General features: G+C 40.8%; 1 protein-coding gene across 1 annotated transcript in view; it reads left to right on the top strand.

Moving 5' to 3' along the window:
- Nucleotides 1-16,551, top strand: part of SNX25 (sorting nexin 25) — an 87,818-nt gene extending 71,267 nt beyond the window's left edge. Inside the window, exons 12-19 of the mRNA XM_086611760.1 lie at nt 4,681-4,821; nt 5,396-5,509; nt 6,045-6,209; nt 10,827-10,944; nt 12,130-12,196; nt 13,776-13,957; nt 15,590-15,690; nt 16,477-16,551. Of these exons, the coding sequence (XP_086467886.1) occupies nt 4,681-4,821; nt 5,396-5,509; nt 6,045-6,209; nt 10,827-10,944; nt 12,130-12,196; nt 13,776-13,957; nt 15,590-15,690; nt 16,477-16,551 (963 nt within the window). The remainder of the gene's footprint in view (nt 1-4,680; nt 4,822-5,395; nt 5,510-6,044; nt 6,210-10,826; nt 10,945-12,129; nt 12,197-13,775; nt 13,958-15,589; nt 15,691-16,476) is intronic.
- The last annotated feature ends 225 nt before the right edge of the window (nt 16,552-16,776 follow it).

Raw genomic sequence — 16,776 nt, 5'->3', positions numbered from 1 at the left:
TCTTCTGTATTACTGGGTGAGAAGGTGGTTCAGCTAAATAAGAGAGAGGCCGAGAGAGACTTCTAATTACTTGCTGCCTTAACTGTAACTTACAAGTAGTACTGGATTAGATAATTCAATGTAGGCTTGCTTTAATTGTGCTGTTTGCAGCCCTGTGCTTCAAAGGGTAGGCTGGAGAAAACATTAATGTTGCAGTTATCCATGTTAATTAATTGCTCGGGAATATTCTGGCTGCAGTTGGTGACATCAGGGGGCATGAGTAGGTGACATTGTCTTCCTATCTGCAAAATACCCTGTTGCTAATCCTAGCATGTAGCCCTGTGACTTGAGAGATAGGAAAAACTTGGTGGCCCTATGTTTATTGCAGAAAAGCCAAGTAAAAGCAAATTTCACTATAGAATTTGAACCGGAAGTGTAATAGGCTGTCATCGACCTTTGAAGCTGCTTTACTAAACTAGTTAATAGATGATGCATAAAAAAATAGAATTACTTGAGACTTGGGAAAAAAATCAGTGTCCAAACTTTTGTTTGTACTCTCTTAGCCCGAATCTTTCAGTCTTTATAGTTTTGAGTCATATGAATGGACTAGCTCCGCGTGTGTGTGTCTGTGAAATACATTAAAAAAAAATCAGTGTAAATGGTCCTACGGGTGTCTTTTGGTAACTGATATTTCTCATAAATCTGTCTTTGGAAACTCAGTTTTTTCACTGGTTGGTAGAGGTTGACAAAAAGACAGTAGGAACATGGAGGATGAAGGTACCCAGAATAACAACTCATCTAATTCTGTGAGTGGCTTCCCCATGCCGGGTGTGTTCCCCCCATACCCGCAGGTATAAAACGTACGGCGACAAAACCTAACCTGCTCTGCTGGCTGTAATGGTTTTGGCCTTGTGTCGTTTCATATTGTGGCAGGCGTTCTGCCTCCTCTGTCCAAAGAAAGAAGTCTGTTTCAGAGCATAACAGCTTTTTTGAAATCTACTACTACTTTAAAAATACTGTTTTCATAGGAATGGAGTTTTTAGATTTGAATAAGGTGAAAAAATAGCTTGTCTTACTCATTTAAATATATCGAAATTTAAGGTGTTTGTGCTCCATGGAAGTGAAGAAATTTATCTTCCTGTGAATTGAGGAAGACAACGGTGTGCCCGATTCAGCCACTGCAAGGTCTTTCCATGTTTCAGAGAGACTTCTAAGGGACTGGTTTTTTGACAGCAGCCTGTTTCACTGCTGCACAGCTTGGGTGGGCTGTTTCAGAGAGCTGCTGTGACTGAAGGAAGTTTCTAGTGAGTCATACAGTTCTTCACTAGTCTAATGACTGGGCTAATTTTTATTAATGTTTAATCATTCTTGACAGATGTCTGGACCAGCCCTTAGTGCTTCTAACAGGTGATCCAAAGGCTTTCCTTGGCAGCTTGTTGCTTTAATGAACTGTTATTGCGGTTTTTGCTAAAGTTAAGTTTACATTTTACCTCCTGCAGCTAACAGCTGTAGCTTCTTCTGGAAAATATTTCATAATATTTGTTCCTCATTTGTTTTTGCAGTATTTCCTTGAAAGTTTCTTACTGTGAGCACACCACACATTTGGATAAGAGTGAGTGTTTTTGCCTCTGGCGTACGCCTTGTAGTTTTTATTAATGGATGTAGGTGTGTCAGCATCCTCCTTCATATCTCTTATCCACTTTGGGACCTTGTCCCTCGTAGGGAGAAGGTAGAAATCTTCTTACTGTTTGTGGACTGGGTATCTGTGGCATGCTAGTAGACAGTAAATTCTGAAATAATTAATCTTTACATTGTCTTGAGGCTATAGAGTTGCTGCCAGTGCAAAAAAAACTCTGGTAGCTTGAAGCCGCTGTAGGTACTTGAGGGCTGATTCCATCCTTGCCAGGTAAGTAGCAGTGAATAAGCTGAGTGAATAAGGGCTGAGGAGGAGGCCTGGGGAAATGACGTCCTAGGGGCGAACTCTGAGAGCCCTTGCCAGTGCTGTGAGATGACCAAGGCTGAGGCTATCACAAGACCTTTGGACTTGGAAAACCAAACCAGAGCACAGATGTTAAGTTTATTCTCATGAAGAATTAGAGCTGAAAGAGGGTTAGGATGGTTCTCAGAAATTGCTGGATGATTTTTAGGACGGGAGTATTAGAAGTGCGGTGAAGTCACAGTGTGGCATGCAAGGTTCGGTGTTCAGCAGGAACTCTGGGCTTCGGCTCCGACCTGTTGGAGCGCCTTTCGGCTGGAAGTGGTAGGTACGCTGGTGGCTCGTCAGATGGGCAGTTTGTCTTGAGTGGGCTGCAGGTGTGAAAAAGGCAAGTGCCACCCTTGAATACATCAGGAGAGGAGTTTCCATTCGAGAGGAGGAAGTGTTACAGTTGCTCTGCAGGTGCTGGGCAGTTGCGTTTGGGAAGGGTGGGTATGAGTGGATTGAATGAGGAACTTCTTCCATGAGAAGAGGTTGTGAAAGCACTTCCCTTTTGCTTAGCTTAGCAAAAGGGAGAAACGGAGGAATAGGGCTGTCTATAGAAACATGCAGATAAGAGTAAACGTAAGGAAGGGGTCAAGAGTTGTTGGAACAAATGGGAAATGAATTTGGAAATCGAAAGGCAGCTTCCAGTGACCAGGGCGAGGATCCAGAGCTGACTTCTAGTGTAATGAGGAGGAAAAAAAAAAAAGGTTTCACAAATTCGAATCCATTCATGAGAGCAGTTGTATGAGATGATGCCTGTTACAACAAAGGACTAGATCTCCTGGTTTAGAAGACTTCCTAACATCCTATTTTTCTGTTTTCCAGTTGACTTAGTAATTTGGCTAAACAAATGCACAAGTACTGAAGTTGTTAAAAAATTTTGCATTAAGATCCTGATGACTTTCAGATATTATATGTGAGGGTATTTGAAGGAAGTTGTAATGTGTCTAGTAATTAGAACTTAAATGATTTTGCACCTGGATCCTAACTTGAAAGCAGGAGGAGGACTAAGTTCTCCCATTTTGAGAATGTGCTTCCAGAGTGATGACTCTCTCCTACAATTACATTTCAGATGACCCTACACATTCACAGATCCCTGCCCTGAGCATGAATGCGTTGTGGAGAATGATACTCTTGACTCAAATCAGCACTTTCAGCGTTTTTCTCCCAGTTTTCAGAAGTGGCTACCAAGAGGTGTTTTTGAGTCACCTACAAACACAAATCCAGTCTAGCTCAGGCGTAAACAGGGCAAGGACTGTCCCAGGAGATCGCAGTTCCTCTGTGCCAGGTCCCTCTGACCTGCATTTTGGAGGCTATTCAAGCATCTCTTTCTGCAGTAGTCTGGCAGGAGAAAGGCAGTTCCCCAAATAGCTGTGCTGGGAAACAGGCACATTTTCAGGCTGGCACTTTGTATTCTGTATTCTGTCCAGGTGCTGCTGCAGCTTTTTTTACAGAGATGTGAAACCTAGGCCTCAGATCGAGTTTCCTAGTGGTCCAATGTGCAGCTTTAGGAGTGCATCACAGGGAATATTCTCCGTGTATAGCTCTGAACAGCCATAAAATATGAAGATATGTTTTAGCTGTGTGTCTTTTACAATGGTGATATAGCCACTTGTGAAATTATCTGTCACTAGCATTAAGTGTTGTCAGACCTTTACAGGCTTCTCCTAGAATGTGTCATAATTATATGAATTTTGAAGTTTATTCTTATCCTAATTGGATTAGTAAATATTCTTTTTAAAAAAAAAAAGCCCCAAAAGTTTGAAAATTATTAATTTAAAAGATTGTGAGAGAATGGCATTTTATGATTACCTTTCTGTTATTTGCATGTATATTAAGACAAAGCATTTGAGAGTTTGGCTTGGACAAAAAAAGCTAAGTATTTCATGCATTGCCTTTATTTGCCTTTCGTAATCTTTTTAGCTACCTCCTTAAAATAAGTAAACAAAAATCTGTTACCGTTAGGACATAAGGGTGAAATTCTGGGTGCCTCATCAAATTAAGAAATGTGGTCACACTGCTGCTGTTGTCTCAAGAAAAATGGTTTAACTTCTTTGCTGGAGTTTTCCCATTGCACAATGTGATTAGTCGCTGCTCCTTCATCTGGCTAGTGTACAGCTCGATTCGTTAGTATTTTTGTAAAGTTGTGAGCCCCTTGGAAATAAACACCACATGGATACCATGTGTTCTGTGCACGCGGAGTAACTCAAGCGAGCAGAGAAGTCACTCTGAGACAGCACCAGCTGCCGCAGGGCCCGGCTGCAGAGCTGCTGTGGCTGGCATGCAGGTGAGCCTTGGCATGAGCGCTGGGAAGGAAGGGCGGGAATAATGGGAGAAGAGTCAGGAAAATGCAGATGGGAGAGATGGAGTCTTGGGAAGCAATCAGAAGGCTACGTGGTAGGTACCTTAAAGACTGAAATAATACACACAGCTGTTTGAAGAAGACATGTCAAGGAGATTTGATTGCTGATGGACAACATTGCAAAGCTGTATGTAAAGTGTAATGGTGGCTAGCTAGAGGACTGATTCAGGACTGACATAGCATTTTGGGTAAAGTTTAGTCCATTAAGGATGTTGGTCCTTCTGTAGCCTTCAAACTGCAGGAGAAGCATGGGACAGTGATGACAATTGAATTTTCAAGTCAGTTATCTGGCAGCCCAAATGTTCCACTGTTTGCTTTCAAAGTAGTATACCCTATCTGTTGGTTTCTTCCTCACCAGGTTTTAGAAGACAACGGAGAACAAGTGCCCAGTTACTCTGTCATGGTGAGTTTACAAGAAGTTGGTGGAGCTGAAACTAAGAACTGGACTGTTCCCAGGAAGCTCAGTGAATTTCAGAACCTACACCGGAAACTCAGTGAGGTATGAATCTCAGGGAGAAAGGAAGAAGATGCCGATTGCTAAAATTTGTCAGAATGATGCTTGGAGAGGGGAAAAAGAGCTAAAAATTTAATATTGCCGAGTTTTATGCCAGCTTTTTGGCTTTTAGGCTTTTAGTGCAAGTTTTCTATCTGTATTTTTCTAGCCTCTGCCAGATGCTTATAAACCTTATTTGTCTTTTTTTTTCCTTAATAATGAATGTTTTACTGGACTAACCCAACATCAAAATGGTATATGCTCTGCTCTGTCCTGCAAGAGCCTGCTTTAAAAACTAAATTTTGTCTCTGGTTTCCAGGGAGGTATCAGAAAAGACAGCTTTTGGGGGCAGACAAGGTTTCCTTTTACAGTGCTTTAAACTTTCTCTCTGATAAGGGATAGATAATGGTGGTGGTGTGAAGGGAAAGGGTTTAGATGTGTCAGCCTATAGTGGGTAAGGGAGGTGCTTAGAGCGTTGTGTAAGGGAGATGAGAGTACAAAGGAGTCTTTCCATTTCCATTCTGAACCACTTGTGTTTTTCTGCACACGTGTTAAGTGAGCTCTCCTTTCTCCTACACAGTGTTTTCCATCATTAAAGAAAGTTCAGTTGCCTTCTCTCAGCAAGCTGCCCTTCAAATCCGTAGACCAGAAATTCATGGAGAAATCCAAGAACCAGCTTAATAACTTTCTGCAGGTAAGAAAACAAAGATAAAAACTACAGATATCTAAACAGGAGAATTGAACGGTGTCACTGGAGTGGATGTCGTCTCTCTATTGACTAAAAAGAGAGCCTAGAACAAATAGGTCAGATGTAAGGTTTGATGCTGTAAATGTCAAAGTTCTGTAAAATGCCTCAAGTGGAGATGAGTTTGCCTGATAGTAACTGTTCTTCCAGTGATAAATTAATTTAAACTTTGATTAATTAAGAAATAGTAAATAATGAATCCTATAATTGCCAGTTTTAACTACAACACAACAAATTTCTTACAAATAAAACTTTTGTCATTTAAAAAGAAAGTTGAAAGATTAAAAAATATAATCTTACTAGTTCTAGTACTTTAGAACTAGCTTCTTAAAGTATCTTTGTGAGACATGGATTTTTTTTTTTCTCACTCTATCTCTGAACCATGTCTTAATCAGTTTTATTATTTAATGGCCTGACACATCTCGTTCCTTAACAAGAAATATTTAATTGATGTGTTATTTCTATCATTATTTTTCTTTCGTAGAAATTGCTCTCAGATGAAAGACTCTGCCAGAGTGAAGCACTTTACGCCTTCTTGAGCCCTTCCCCAGAGCACCTCAAAGTTATTGATGTGCAAGGAAAGAAGTCATCTTTTTCACTCTCCTCATTTCTAGAACGACTTCCTGGTGATTTGTTTTCTCATCAGGAGGTAAGTGGTAAGAAAGTAGTCTTCCCAAATTTAATTACTTATCCAAAGTAAGCAAGGAGAGCCATTAATATGATGCATTTGAATGGCAGGTAATATTGGAAGACATTTCCAAAGGTCATTTTTAATTTACTGTAAGTGAACAAAGAGTCAGAAATAAGACCTGCTTATTAATTTTACAAGTCTTTATTAATACAGTAAGCTTCTTGCCCTTTGATGAATATATACAGGCAAATGTGCAACCTATCTCAATTAAACAAATTGCAGACCATGTGGGATTGTTTATTTTTTTAAGCAGAATTTCCCACTTTTTGTGCTCTTGACATGCATATTTCAGACGTTTTTTTGACAAGTAAAAATAATTCTCACCTAGGAAGCTTCTCTTGACAGGGAATAGCTGTGTATCTTTAATAATTTCTGGACAACTTCTGAAGCAAAGCTAGTTTTGACAAAGAATTTTGGCAAATGGTACAGGCTTACTGAGGGAATTTGCAAATACAGGCGGGAGCAAACCAGTTGGAGAATTTGATACTAAGCCATAAAAAAACATTGTCTTTCAAAATGCAGTAAAGAGTGGATAAATATAAAGAAAGTTTGAGAAACTAATTTTATGCTTCAATAGAAGTACTGCAGTTCTAAAAACAAAAAGTGCGTTCACTGCAATGACTGTTCGGTAGAAGTAGCATAAAAGCACAGAAGCATGAAGCTATTTGTATTTCGCTATTTAATTGAAAAACATCCTCAAGAAAAAAGCCAGACTGCACGTATATTGTATTACGTGAGTGTGTAGGAGGAGATAGGAAACGTGAAAGAAGGAAAGGGAGTTTGTAAGGAGAGTGTGTGAGGGAGGAGAGAGAGCAAAGAAATTAAGCAGAAATGAAGCAACTGGTACTGAAAAACTGAAGGAAGTAGAGCAAAAAATGCCCAGAGAATGTGGCAACAGAGAAGTTCGAACAGAACTTCTTAATCAGGTTAAATTTAATACTATTTTGTGTTACTTGTGGGAGTAGGAGCTTAATTTTGGCTGGACTGTATTATGCCAGGCACTGTACAAGTACAAAGACTGTCCTGCTTCACATCCACCTTCCCTCTCCTCTCCTCTCCTTCCCTAAGCTTAAACATAAGATGAGACAACAGAATACAGACGGAGGGAGCATAGGAAAGTGTTAGACCCTCTGAATCAGTATAGCAAACATTTGTTAAAAATAATTAAGAAATTAAGTGGAGGGAGGGGAGTCGTGAGGCAGTCTGGGATTAGTTCTAATGTTTCTTGGACACCCTTGTCTTTCAGTGTGAGCTTTAGATCAGCTCAGTCTTGCCCAGTGATAGCATTTTGGATGATTTACTAAAGCAGTTAAACTAGGGTTAGATCATTTGGTACTAGGTCATTAATGGAGTTAATTGTGTGAAACCACACATTACAAGGCTGTTACAGTTGTGTTCTTTTCGTAACTAAGAATTCTTGGGTTAGTTCATATTTTGGGCTTTATAGAAGAGAATGCTGTCGTACAGCGCTCTCTTTGCCTTTTACATCTCATCTCACATTTTTCAAATATGGGTTAGAGCAACAATGCTACCTCTTGAGTGCTGTTTTCAAGATTAGATATTGCAGCAATTTCAGATCTCATATATATACAGCTCCTTGGACAGGAGTAGCTTTAGAACGTATTAGCTCTCAAGACTAAAACTAAATCAGAAGGAAAAATGCAGTTGATATGATCTAGAGGAAGAGCTTTTAGGTTTTTGAAGCGTTAATGGATAGAAAATGCACTGTGGTATAAGAATTTACACTTCTCATTACATTTTCTAAATGATAGGAGATTCCCTGAACAGCAGAAAGGTAGAACAGGGACCTCAGAGAGCTCATCGGTTTTACCCTCCTACTCCAAGCAGACTCAAGTGTACTGGCAAAATTCTTGGCATGTGTTTGTCTAATGTGTTTTTAAACCTCTGATAACTGATGTTCTCTAGCCAAGGAAGGCAAAGTATACAAATTCTCAGCTATCTTCATGGTTAGAAAGCTTTTCTTACTGTCTAGCCTATATCTCCCTTCTTTAGCCAGCTAGCTCTTGTCCTGTCTGCAGCAAACACAGAATGGTTTGGGTTAGGATCATCTCAGTTGTCAGGAGTTACTACTTTCCTTTTTGTCTTTTATTTTTATTTATTAGACAGAGCAGCCCCAAATTCTCCTAGTTTTTGTTAGGTTACGTTTTACTTAGTTCTTATGGTTTTGCTCTGGACTTACCCAATTATCCATATTTTTCTTGGAAAGGTAGTGACTAAAATATGAAACACGATGGTCTCACTAGGTTTGCCTGTTCCCATGTATGAAAATAATATGTGTATGTATGTCATACAGACAATGTTTGTGCTTAAACGTCATGGTGTTGCAGTTGCCTTTTCCACAGCAGTGTGGCCCTGGGATCTCTTTCTGTAGTCTTATCAATATCAATTGTTTTGTTTCCTGCATTTGCACAGTGAGTTATTGCTGCTTTGCATCTGTCTTTATCAAACTGCACCCTGTGGGCTAAACTACAAATTCAGTAAGCTCACGTGCAAATTCAGTAAGCCTGTTTTCTGTTCTGTTGCCCAAGTGCTTAATGAAAACATGGAATTATGTCTACTATGACAAATTAAATAAAACATAATGTCTTGAATAATTAAAATAACAAAGGGCCAAGAAGCCTGTTGACCAGAGGAAGATAGTGAGCAGGACTGGAGTTTGCGCTAAACTGTGTCCCTGGAGAAAACTCTGTTCATCGTCAGTGAATTTGTGTGCTTGCGTGGTAAGATGGGTAATGATTTGTGGTTTCCTTGTGTGGCATTTCTTGTCGGTATGGTGTGGCTTTTTGTGCCCTGCCCTTGACCACAGCCTAGTCTAACATTAGCAGAAAGCTTTAAAAGCTGGGGACTCATCAAGTTGTGGAAGTCGGTAAACAGGGGAGTCTACATGGACATTCACAGTGCACTTCAGTGCTGTGGGGCTGCTTCTTATGTTTTTTTGGTTATGAGGAGAGAAGCAGCATCTCAAGCAGTGCTGGAGAAAATGCCAAAAGCGACACAGGAAGCGAAGGGTACAGGGTGTGTAAGTGTTGGGATATGCAACATTGTGGAGTTATTTATTTATAGACTGCTATGCAGTGCCATGCCTGGAGAAGATTCAGGGACTGGCAATGTACCCAAAGTCAATGATGGGCTTTAGATGAAATTTGGAGGGTTTGGGGAAGGAGTAAGACAAACTGATGTACAGCTGAGACGCTGTAGGATACTTGCTGTACAGCAGGGTTCAAATGACAGGCAAGGGAAGACTGAAAGATTACGACCATAAGAAAAAGGCCAAGAAAGACATAAAAAGAAATAGAGCCGCGAAGCAGATTTTCCAGACTAGATGATGAAGGGGGAGGAAAAAAAAAAAAAAGCAGTATTAGAGGATGGAATGATAAGGAAGAAAGGAAGGCAAAGGAAGAGATGACGGTTTTCTTTGAAAACCAAGGCTGAAGAAAGAAAATTTGTCTGCGTGCCATTCTGACTATTCCTGAACCAGAGACTGGGGCATTGCAGCAGCCTCAGTAGGGGTCAGGTCTCCCTCACTGAAGCTTTGCTGTAAGCACAGGCAGAGGGGGAAGATCCAGGAAAGCAAAGGAATGTGCTGGCTGTCATGAGTAACGGTATGTGGTATAGTCCTAATGCTGAAGCAGATCTTCATGACGCTGAGATGTCTGCTCTTCGTTCTTGAATAAACGGTACTGCCAAAACTGAGGTGGTTCAATCCGTTCTTCTCCTGTGAGTCTGTTCTGAGTAACTCCACTCACTTTGGTACCCTGAGCTTGGGTATCCTCAGGCTCAGGTCACTAAGTATTGTTACGTTTCTGCCTGGGAGTGGTACTCGTTAAGGGTAGTTGTCTTTGTAGTGGCCAGTTCCCCTTCCGCTGCTGGGTTTGGTTCCTGGCTTACTGCAAGTACAGCCTGCTGTTGCCTGATCCCACTGAGTGGCTACAGCTGTGCAAGGTGCTGCCTGCTCTCTAGGGGAGCCATCTGTCTCTTTCTTCCTGTGCAATAACCAGATTCTCCCCTTTTCTTCCTAGCTGCTTGCATTGCAAACAGCTCCAGCTGACTAGCTCTCCATCCTGGATGTCCTTCATGGGTGTTGTGTCAGAGGAGGCTTTTCAACCACAAACACCTCTGAGTGCCGTCTCCTCCTTACAGCTCTCACCTGCTTCCTAGCAGTGCATGACTCCCACATCACCTGTTTCCCTTATCCAGCTAGTGTTGTCTGGGCAATATAGGCATTGGACCCTGCAAATCTGGGCAGATCCACCCAACTGTGGATTACTGGGTGCTTACTGGGGCAAGGCTGCAGGCAAAAGATCTAGCAGTGGTGATGACCCCAGCAGTGCAGAATGTCCTCATCACTCTTGTCCTGCGGGAAGTAGAGTCTCTTTTCAGAATTCCTGGTGAGGTTTCTGTTTGCCACATCCTGCCAGCAGCAGAGTTGGTAGCTTTAATGTCCTTTCTTGAGAGGGCTGGCTGTTCTTACCCAAAGCATGGCAGTAACTAAATCCATTCTGGAAGAAGGATGGGGAACTGCAGTGCATACCCGTGTTGTGTCTCTCCTCCTAGGAAGAAACGGAAGAGGATAGTGACCTGTCGGACTATGGAGAGGAGGCGGATGGGAAAAGGGACTCTCTTGCTGAACCGTGTTTCATGCTGATTGGAGAGATTTTTGAACTGCGAGGAAGTAAGCTGTAAACCTGCGTATTTGCTAGTGGAATCTGTTGGCTAAGAAATCTGGGGCACTTTCTAATTCAGATTTTTCTGCTGTTTCAAGAAGTGGAAATATTCTCACTATCTCTATAGCCAGTCTGTTTGGAACAGAGCTGTTCTTCAAAAGTCAAATTCCAATATAACATGGCAGTAAAAATGTAGCTGATAAGGGAGAGCATTTGCATCCAATATTCTTAAGTTTTTTCATTACGAAAAAAAAAAGTCTGAAAAAACCCCAGAAAAGTACAAAAGCATGTTTTCTGTAAATAGGCTGTATGTTAGAATGTATGAATTAATGAGGAAGGACAGATGGCTTTGTTACAGAACATGTCACTGACAAAGCAACATAATTTTAATGTCCATTTTAAGCATGTGTGCATTTTATTTCTACAACTTGTATAGTGGAAAAGATGCTAGAATTGTGGCATCTTTCAGTACCAGTTTTTTTTTCCTCCTTTACATGACTGAATGATGGTGGTAAAACTATTTTTGTTTCTACTCGAATGTGCAGCCACACTTGGCAGTCTATAAAATTATTTACAGGGTAACTATTACAAAACGCAGCACCTGCCAAAAATGGCAGATGTGTCTTCCAAATATAGACTTTCTTGTGCTGATAGTGAACAGCTTGAAAGAAGGATCAAACAGTGATTATTAGGAGGCATTCACATTTGTCTCCTTTATTTGTAATGAAAAGCCAACTGCTTGGTTTATTTGAGTGAAAATGTTTCCAGAATTTCAATAATGCTGCTGTGTGTACAGCATTATACTAGTAGGTATGAAAAAGGTGTGAATTTTAAGGGAGTTTCTTTTCTCTAGCAGAAAAAGAGGTTTGGGTAGTTGTATGACTCAATGAACTTGAAATATTCTTAAACATAAAAGCTTACAGTATAAACTGCAAATGCATATCACAGATATGTTTATGTAATCTGCAAGACTTCAAAACCATACAGCAAACAGTACAGGGAAAGCAGCTCAAGAAAAATGAGACCCATGTACAATTAGTGAAATCTTAGAAAGAATGATAACAGGTGTGTTTACTGTAGCGGTGTGTTGTTGTGGGGGGAGCACAGGTGGGAAGGTTTTGGACATGATTATGGGTTCCCTAATGTTATTAACCTCTTGATCTTTATTTTCTGTCATTTTTTCATTGTTCTAGTGTTCAAGTGGGTCAGGAAAACATTAATTGCACTAGTACAAGTCACTTTCGGAAGAACTATCAACAAGTAAGTAGCTGTTACTCTTAACTGAACCTGCATCTTTGTTCTATGAAAAAAAGACTGAAAGCAGAATTGTTTAAAAAAAAATAATCTGGACATTCTGTTGTATATGATAATCTGCATTTGTTTTCAACAGCTCAATTTACAAATACGTTCTGTTGATTAGAGAAGACAAAGATATGTTTTTCATTGTTTTTTCCCCTACACAGGGCTTTGCTTTTGGAAGAATGCAATATTTCATGGGAGACGGAACCATAAAAAGAGACTTCTTTTCTTTTTAGTGAAGCAGCCTTGCATATATATGTAACAAATGACTTACTATCCTGTTTTTCTGAATGGCTTTTATTAGTTTGTGCTTTATTAGTCTCATGAAAATTTTTGCCAGATCTGAAACTCAGTTTCTATTTTTAAGTAACTTCTTTCAAATCAAATACATATTTCTCTAAAGTGACTGAAATAATGTTTATACCTGATGAGAACCATTAATTTAGAACATGAAGCCCGTACAAGTGTAACAGTGATGTGTTTTCACAAAGGTATTTTTCTGTGTCATTTGAAGACATGTCTGCCAAGTGAGGCCTGGACGAGGCTTTGAAGTAAGCGTGTATGTCTGTACACACCTTTCATGTGGAAGGCTATATCATTGGTCAGAAAAATTTTGGGAAAGTATTCTACCAGCAGAACAGGCTGTTCCTTTATCCAGTCAGTGACTAAATTTGCACATGCGAGCACGGCTTTTAAAACCTGTCATGTATGTTACGTAGCGGTGAATTGGACAAAAAGTGATGGAAGGTCAGGCAGTTGACTCCCGGTGAACTGATGGTTTTCCACAGTTCCGTTCGCTGAGTTTTAAATTGATCCGTTCATTTGTTCACGCATGGCTGATGACCAGCATAAAAGGCACCTGAGAGAGGACAGAGTTTGTGTGTGAGTCCAGCATGCATGCAGAGTTGCTCTATGGCTTTCTACATGTTGGTTAAATCTTTGTTTATTGATTTTTAAGGGTTTTGGCTGTACTGTGGCAGTCAGGCAGGGCTGCCTGGAGCCTGCTGTCTACCTCAGACTCTCTGTGCTGAAGGCTACAGGGAGTGCCGGCAACCACAGGAGGCGGCTGCCTGCTGTCTCCATTTGTAATCCCTTCACTAACATGCTGTGAGGGAATTTACTGTGCTTTTGTCAAAACTTTGTCTGTTTTTATCCCACCAGGCATATCTGTGCATGTAACTAGTTTGGAGGTCACTACAATTAGCTGATTTTTATGTCTACCCAGTGGAGCCTTTGTGCTGCCCATCCTTGAAATACATAGACATTTCAGGGCAGTACTTGTAATTTGTTATAGATGTTTGGAGATCACATTGAAATGTAGCCTTCTCCACATCTCAGTCAGGTATCTGGAGTGACCTAGATCCTACAGCACCCAGAGCTGAATACGACTTTCTGTGATGCTGGTGAAATCGGCTCGGATAAATTGGGATAATTACATGAAAAAAGCATTGCTTCCACTACTTTCAGAATTAAAAAGAATAAATCTGCATAAAATGTGAAAGACTGGCTCTGATGTGCTCCCTTCTATGCTTATTTACAGGCAAATCCGTGACACTGTACACTGGATGTTCAGTGAACCAATGCTTGTTTACTACATCGCTGTGTTTCGAGATGCTTTTTGGCCAAATGGAAAGTTAGCACCACCACCAAGAGCCAAGAGCGACGAACAAAAGCAAGAGACAAAACAGAGAGCACAGCAAAAACTACTTGAAAACATTCCAGGTGAGATCACTTCCATTCTGATTAATCATGGATTTGATAACTAGTAAGGAAACTGATTAATCAAAAACTGTTCTGCTGCATTTTAGATTTTTCCTGTAGATCGGTAAATTATGGTTATTTGCAAAAATAAAGATATGTTGTGGTTTAGGCCGCTCCGGCAACTAAACTCCACACGGCTCCGCTCACTCCTCCCCTCAGTGAAGTGGAGAGGAGGCCTTATTCTTTGCCTCTCCTGTCTGTGTGGTAAAGGATATGGATTCAGGTGATACTGGTGGATGCAAAATCCAGTATCGCTGTACTTGTCTATGTAATATTCATCAAGGAACCTAAGTTAAGTCAAGACTCTGCTGGCTCTCTGTAAGCAACTATCAGGTGGTTCTGCTACCCAGAACTACTTGACAAACAGGGAGAGTGGCACCACCCCAGTTACTTCTTCCTCTTACATTTTAAAATTGAAGATGTCATCTGCCCATGCTGTCAGTGTTGTGTGCTGCTGTCTATTTCTGATACGACGTTTCAGGGCACTGGATGCGTTACAGGGACCTGCAGCCTCGACAGAAGCATCCTGGATTGAGTAGGGTTTCCGGTACTCTCCTTGGCATGTCCTTACCTCCCAAGCCCAGGCAGCTTCCTCTGCAGCGTGCACGTTTCTGGGGCACCATTCTGAGATGCTCCATCCCATCCCACTGACAGGACAGGGAGTCCAGTTACATAATTCTGACTCTTCGGGGACCACTTAAACCCAAAGGCACCTAACTGGGAAGAACTGAAATAATTCCATTTAGCCCTTGGAAATGCACTTAAGCATAGCTTGAATGCTTTTTATCATCCCTCCATCTGAAGATAATGTACTTTAATGAGCTGTTTTATGGCTTCATGGAGATATCTCATATACCCCCTTGCATTAGGTTGCTTAATCAACTTTTTCTGCAAAAATAGCAGCAGATATGCATGCAAAATATTTGTCACTTGAGCTGTAAACAACCCTCCGTTTACTCCCTCTGTTACATACTCAGCTACTTACCTAGAATAGCCTTCCATAGTTGGCTTGTGGTTTTGTTTGTTTCTTTCTCAGTTTGGAGAGGTATGTCAGGACATAGCTGAATGCATTTTAAATTAATGATGAAGCATTGGATCGCTATTTATTCTCTAATTTAATCCAAAATGTAAATAATTGGCTTCAAATTCTTTTATCTTCTTACCTGTGGGAAGTATTTTTAGTGAAGACTGAGAGGCAATTAAAGTGCTAAATCTGTTTTAACTGTTGTAGGAATTCTGTCTATATGGCTGAAGGTGGTTTAAGTGAATGGTTTAATAACGTATGAGAATAGGCTTGGCCCTGTGAGGTAAACTACCTAAAAGGCATGCTATACATCGTGTTAAAGCACTTAAAACATTGTCATTGAGATGCATAATTTAGCTTGGGTCACTTGAGAATAACAGTATCTTTTCAGCTGTGAGGTGAATTACCTGTGTGCTTTTTAAAGATTGGTGAGTGAGAACTATGTATCTTGTCACCAAGGAGGATGAAGTGCGGTGGTTTTGTGTCCCTCCTTTATGGGTAGTAGTGTTGGCTGGAGGTTTTGCCCAGCACGAGTGAAACGATATAAGCTGAAGTAACGTTTGTTGCAGATACTCTGCAGAGTCTTGTTGGACAACAAAACGCCCGTCACGGTGTAGTGAAAGTGTTCAATGCCTTGCAAGAAAGAAAGGCCAACAAGCATCTACTCTATGTGAGTAACCAGACAAGTAGCCTTTTAACTTTATAATCCTGTTAATTGCTGAGCTCTGCTCACTCGGTGTTAAAGCCTGGGGTGCATGTCTTTGCAGAGATTTGTGTTGGGCTATTGTTCCATGTGCAAGTAACTTTTGTTGTTATTAAAATCAGTCAGAAAAAATGTACTTGGTTCCACCATTTGACTAATTTTGAATAACAAAAAGCTGTTTAAGTTTAAAAACAGTATAGCTTTTGTCTAAGAGATCGTGGTCATCCAGCTTGCCTGACTTCATACAGTACAAACTGATTTCTTCACATAGCTGAGAAAAAGAATCATACTTTGGAGAATCCTAGGGAAGGAGTGCTCCAGGACTGGCTCACAGTTAGGATGTGACAGCCCTCCAAAAGTCCCACTCCGCTACTGGTCGGAGTATGCAGCTGGAAGTAGAATACTGTCACTCTTAGTCAGTCTCTTCTGGCACCTTTTCTTCAGCAGCCAGTCGTGTAACACAGCCCCAGCACAGGATTGGATGCAGCCTGCTTAGGAGCCCTGGTGCTCGCTTACGTAGCTACCACGGCTTTGGCAGAACAGCACCAGTTGGTGAGAAATTCCCATCTGGAAGCAGCTGTCCGTGGCGCTTGCCTTCTTTTGGCCTTGAGACGTTTCCCGTGTTATCTGTAGGGCACACCCTAAGTTTAGGATGAAAGAAAAGTAGTTGCATGAATGATGCATAGAATGACCCTACATTAAGAAATTATCTTCTGGCACCTGTGCTCATCTTAGCTCTTTTCTGTTTTTCAGGTTTTGCTGGAACTGCTGCTAACTGAACTGTGTCCTGAGCTAAGAGCTCATTTAGAGCAGCTTAATGCCACTTAGGTTTGAATCTGCACAATTGGACCACTAGAGAAATGTCTATGTCCAACAATAGACATGAAACTTATTTTCCTCTTTTCCATAGAGGGCTGAGGACTATGATTATTTTTAGTATTTTTCTTTCCTCTTGAGTTTTTTGTGAAGTAAACAGACTTGAAAAGATCTGATGCTGTAGTAGGGTAGACAAAACAATGCTGTATAGTTGCCAATTTTTATTTAAATTGTTCT

This window comes from Tauraco erythrolophus, chromosome 5 (genome assembly GCF_009769465.1).
Source record: "Tauraco erythrolophus isolate bTauEry1 chromosome 5, bTauEry1.pri, whole genome shotgun sequence".
In the NCBI taxonomy this organism is placed as follows: domain Eukaryota; kingdom Metazoa; phylum Chordata; class Aves; order Musophagiformes; family Musophagidae; genus Tauraco; species Tauraco erythrolophus.
The sequence above is the reverse complement of the archived record's forward strand: the minus strand, read 5'-3'. Positions and strand labels throughout refer to the sequence as shown.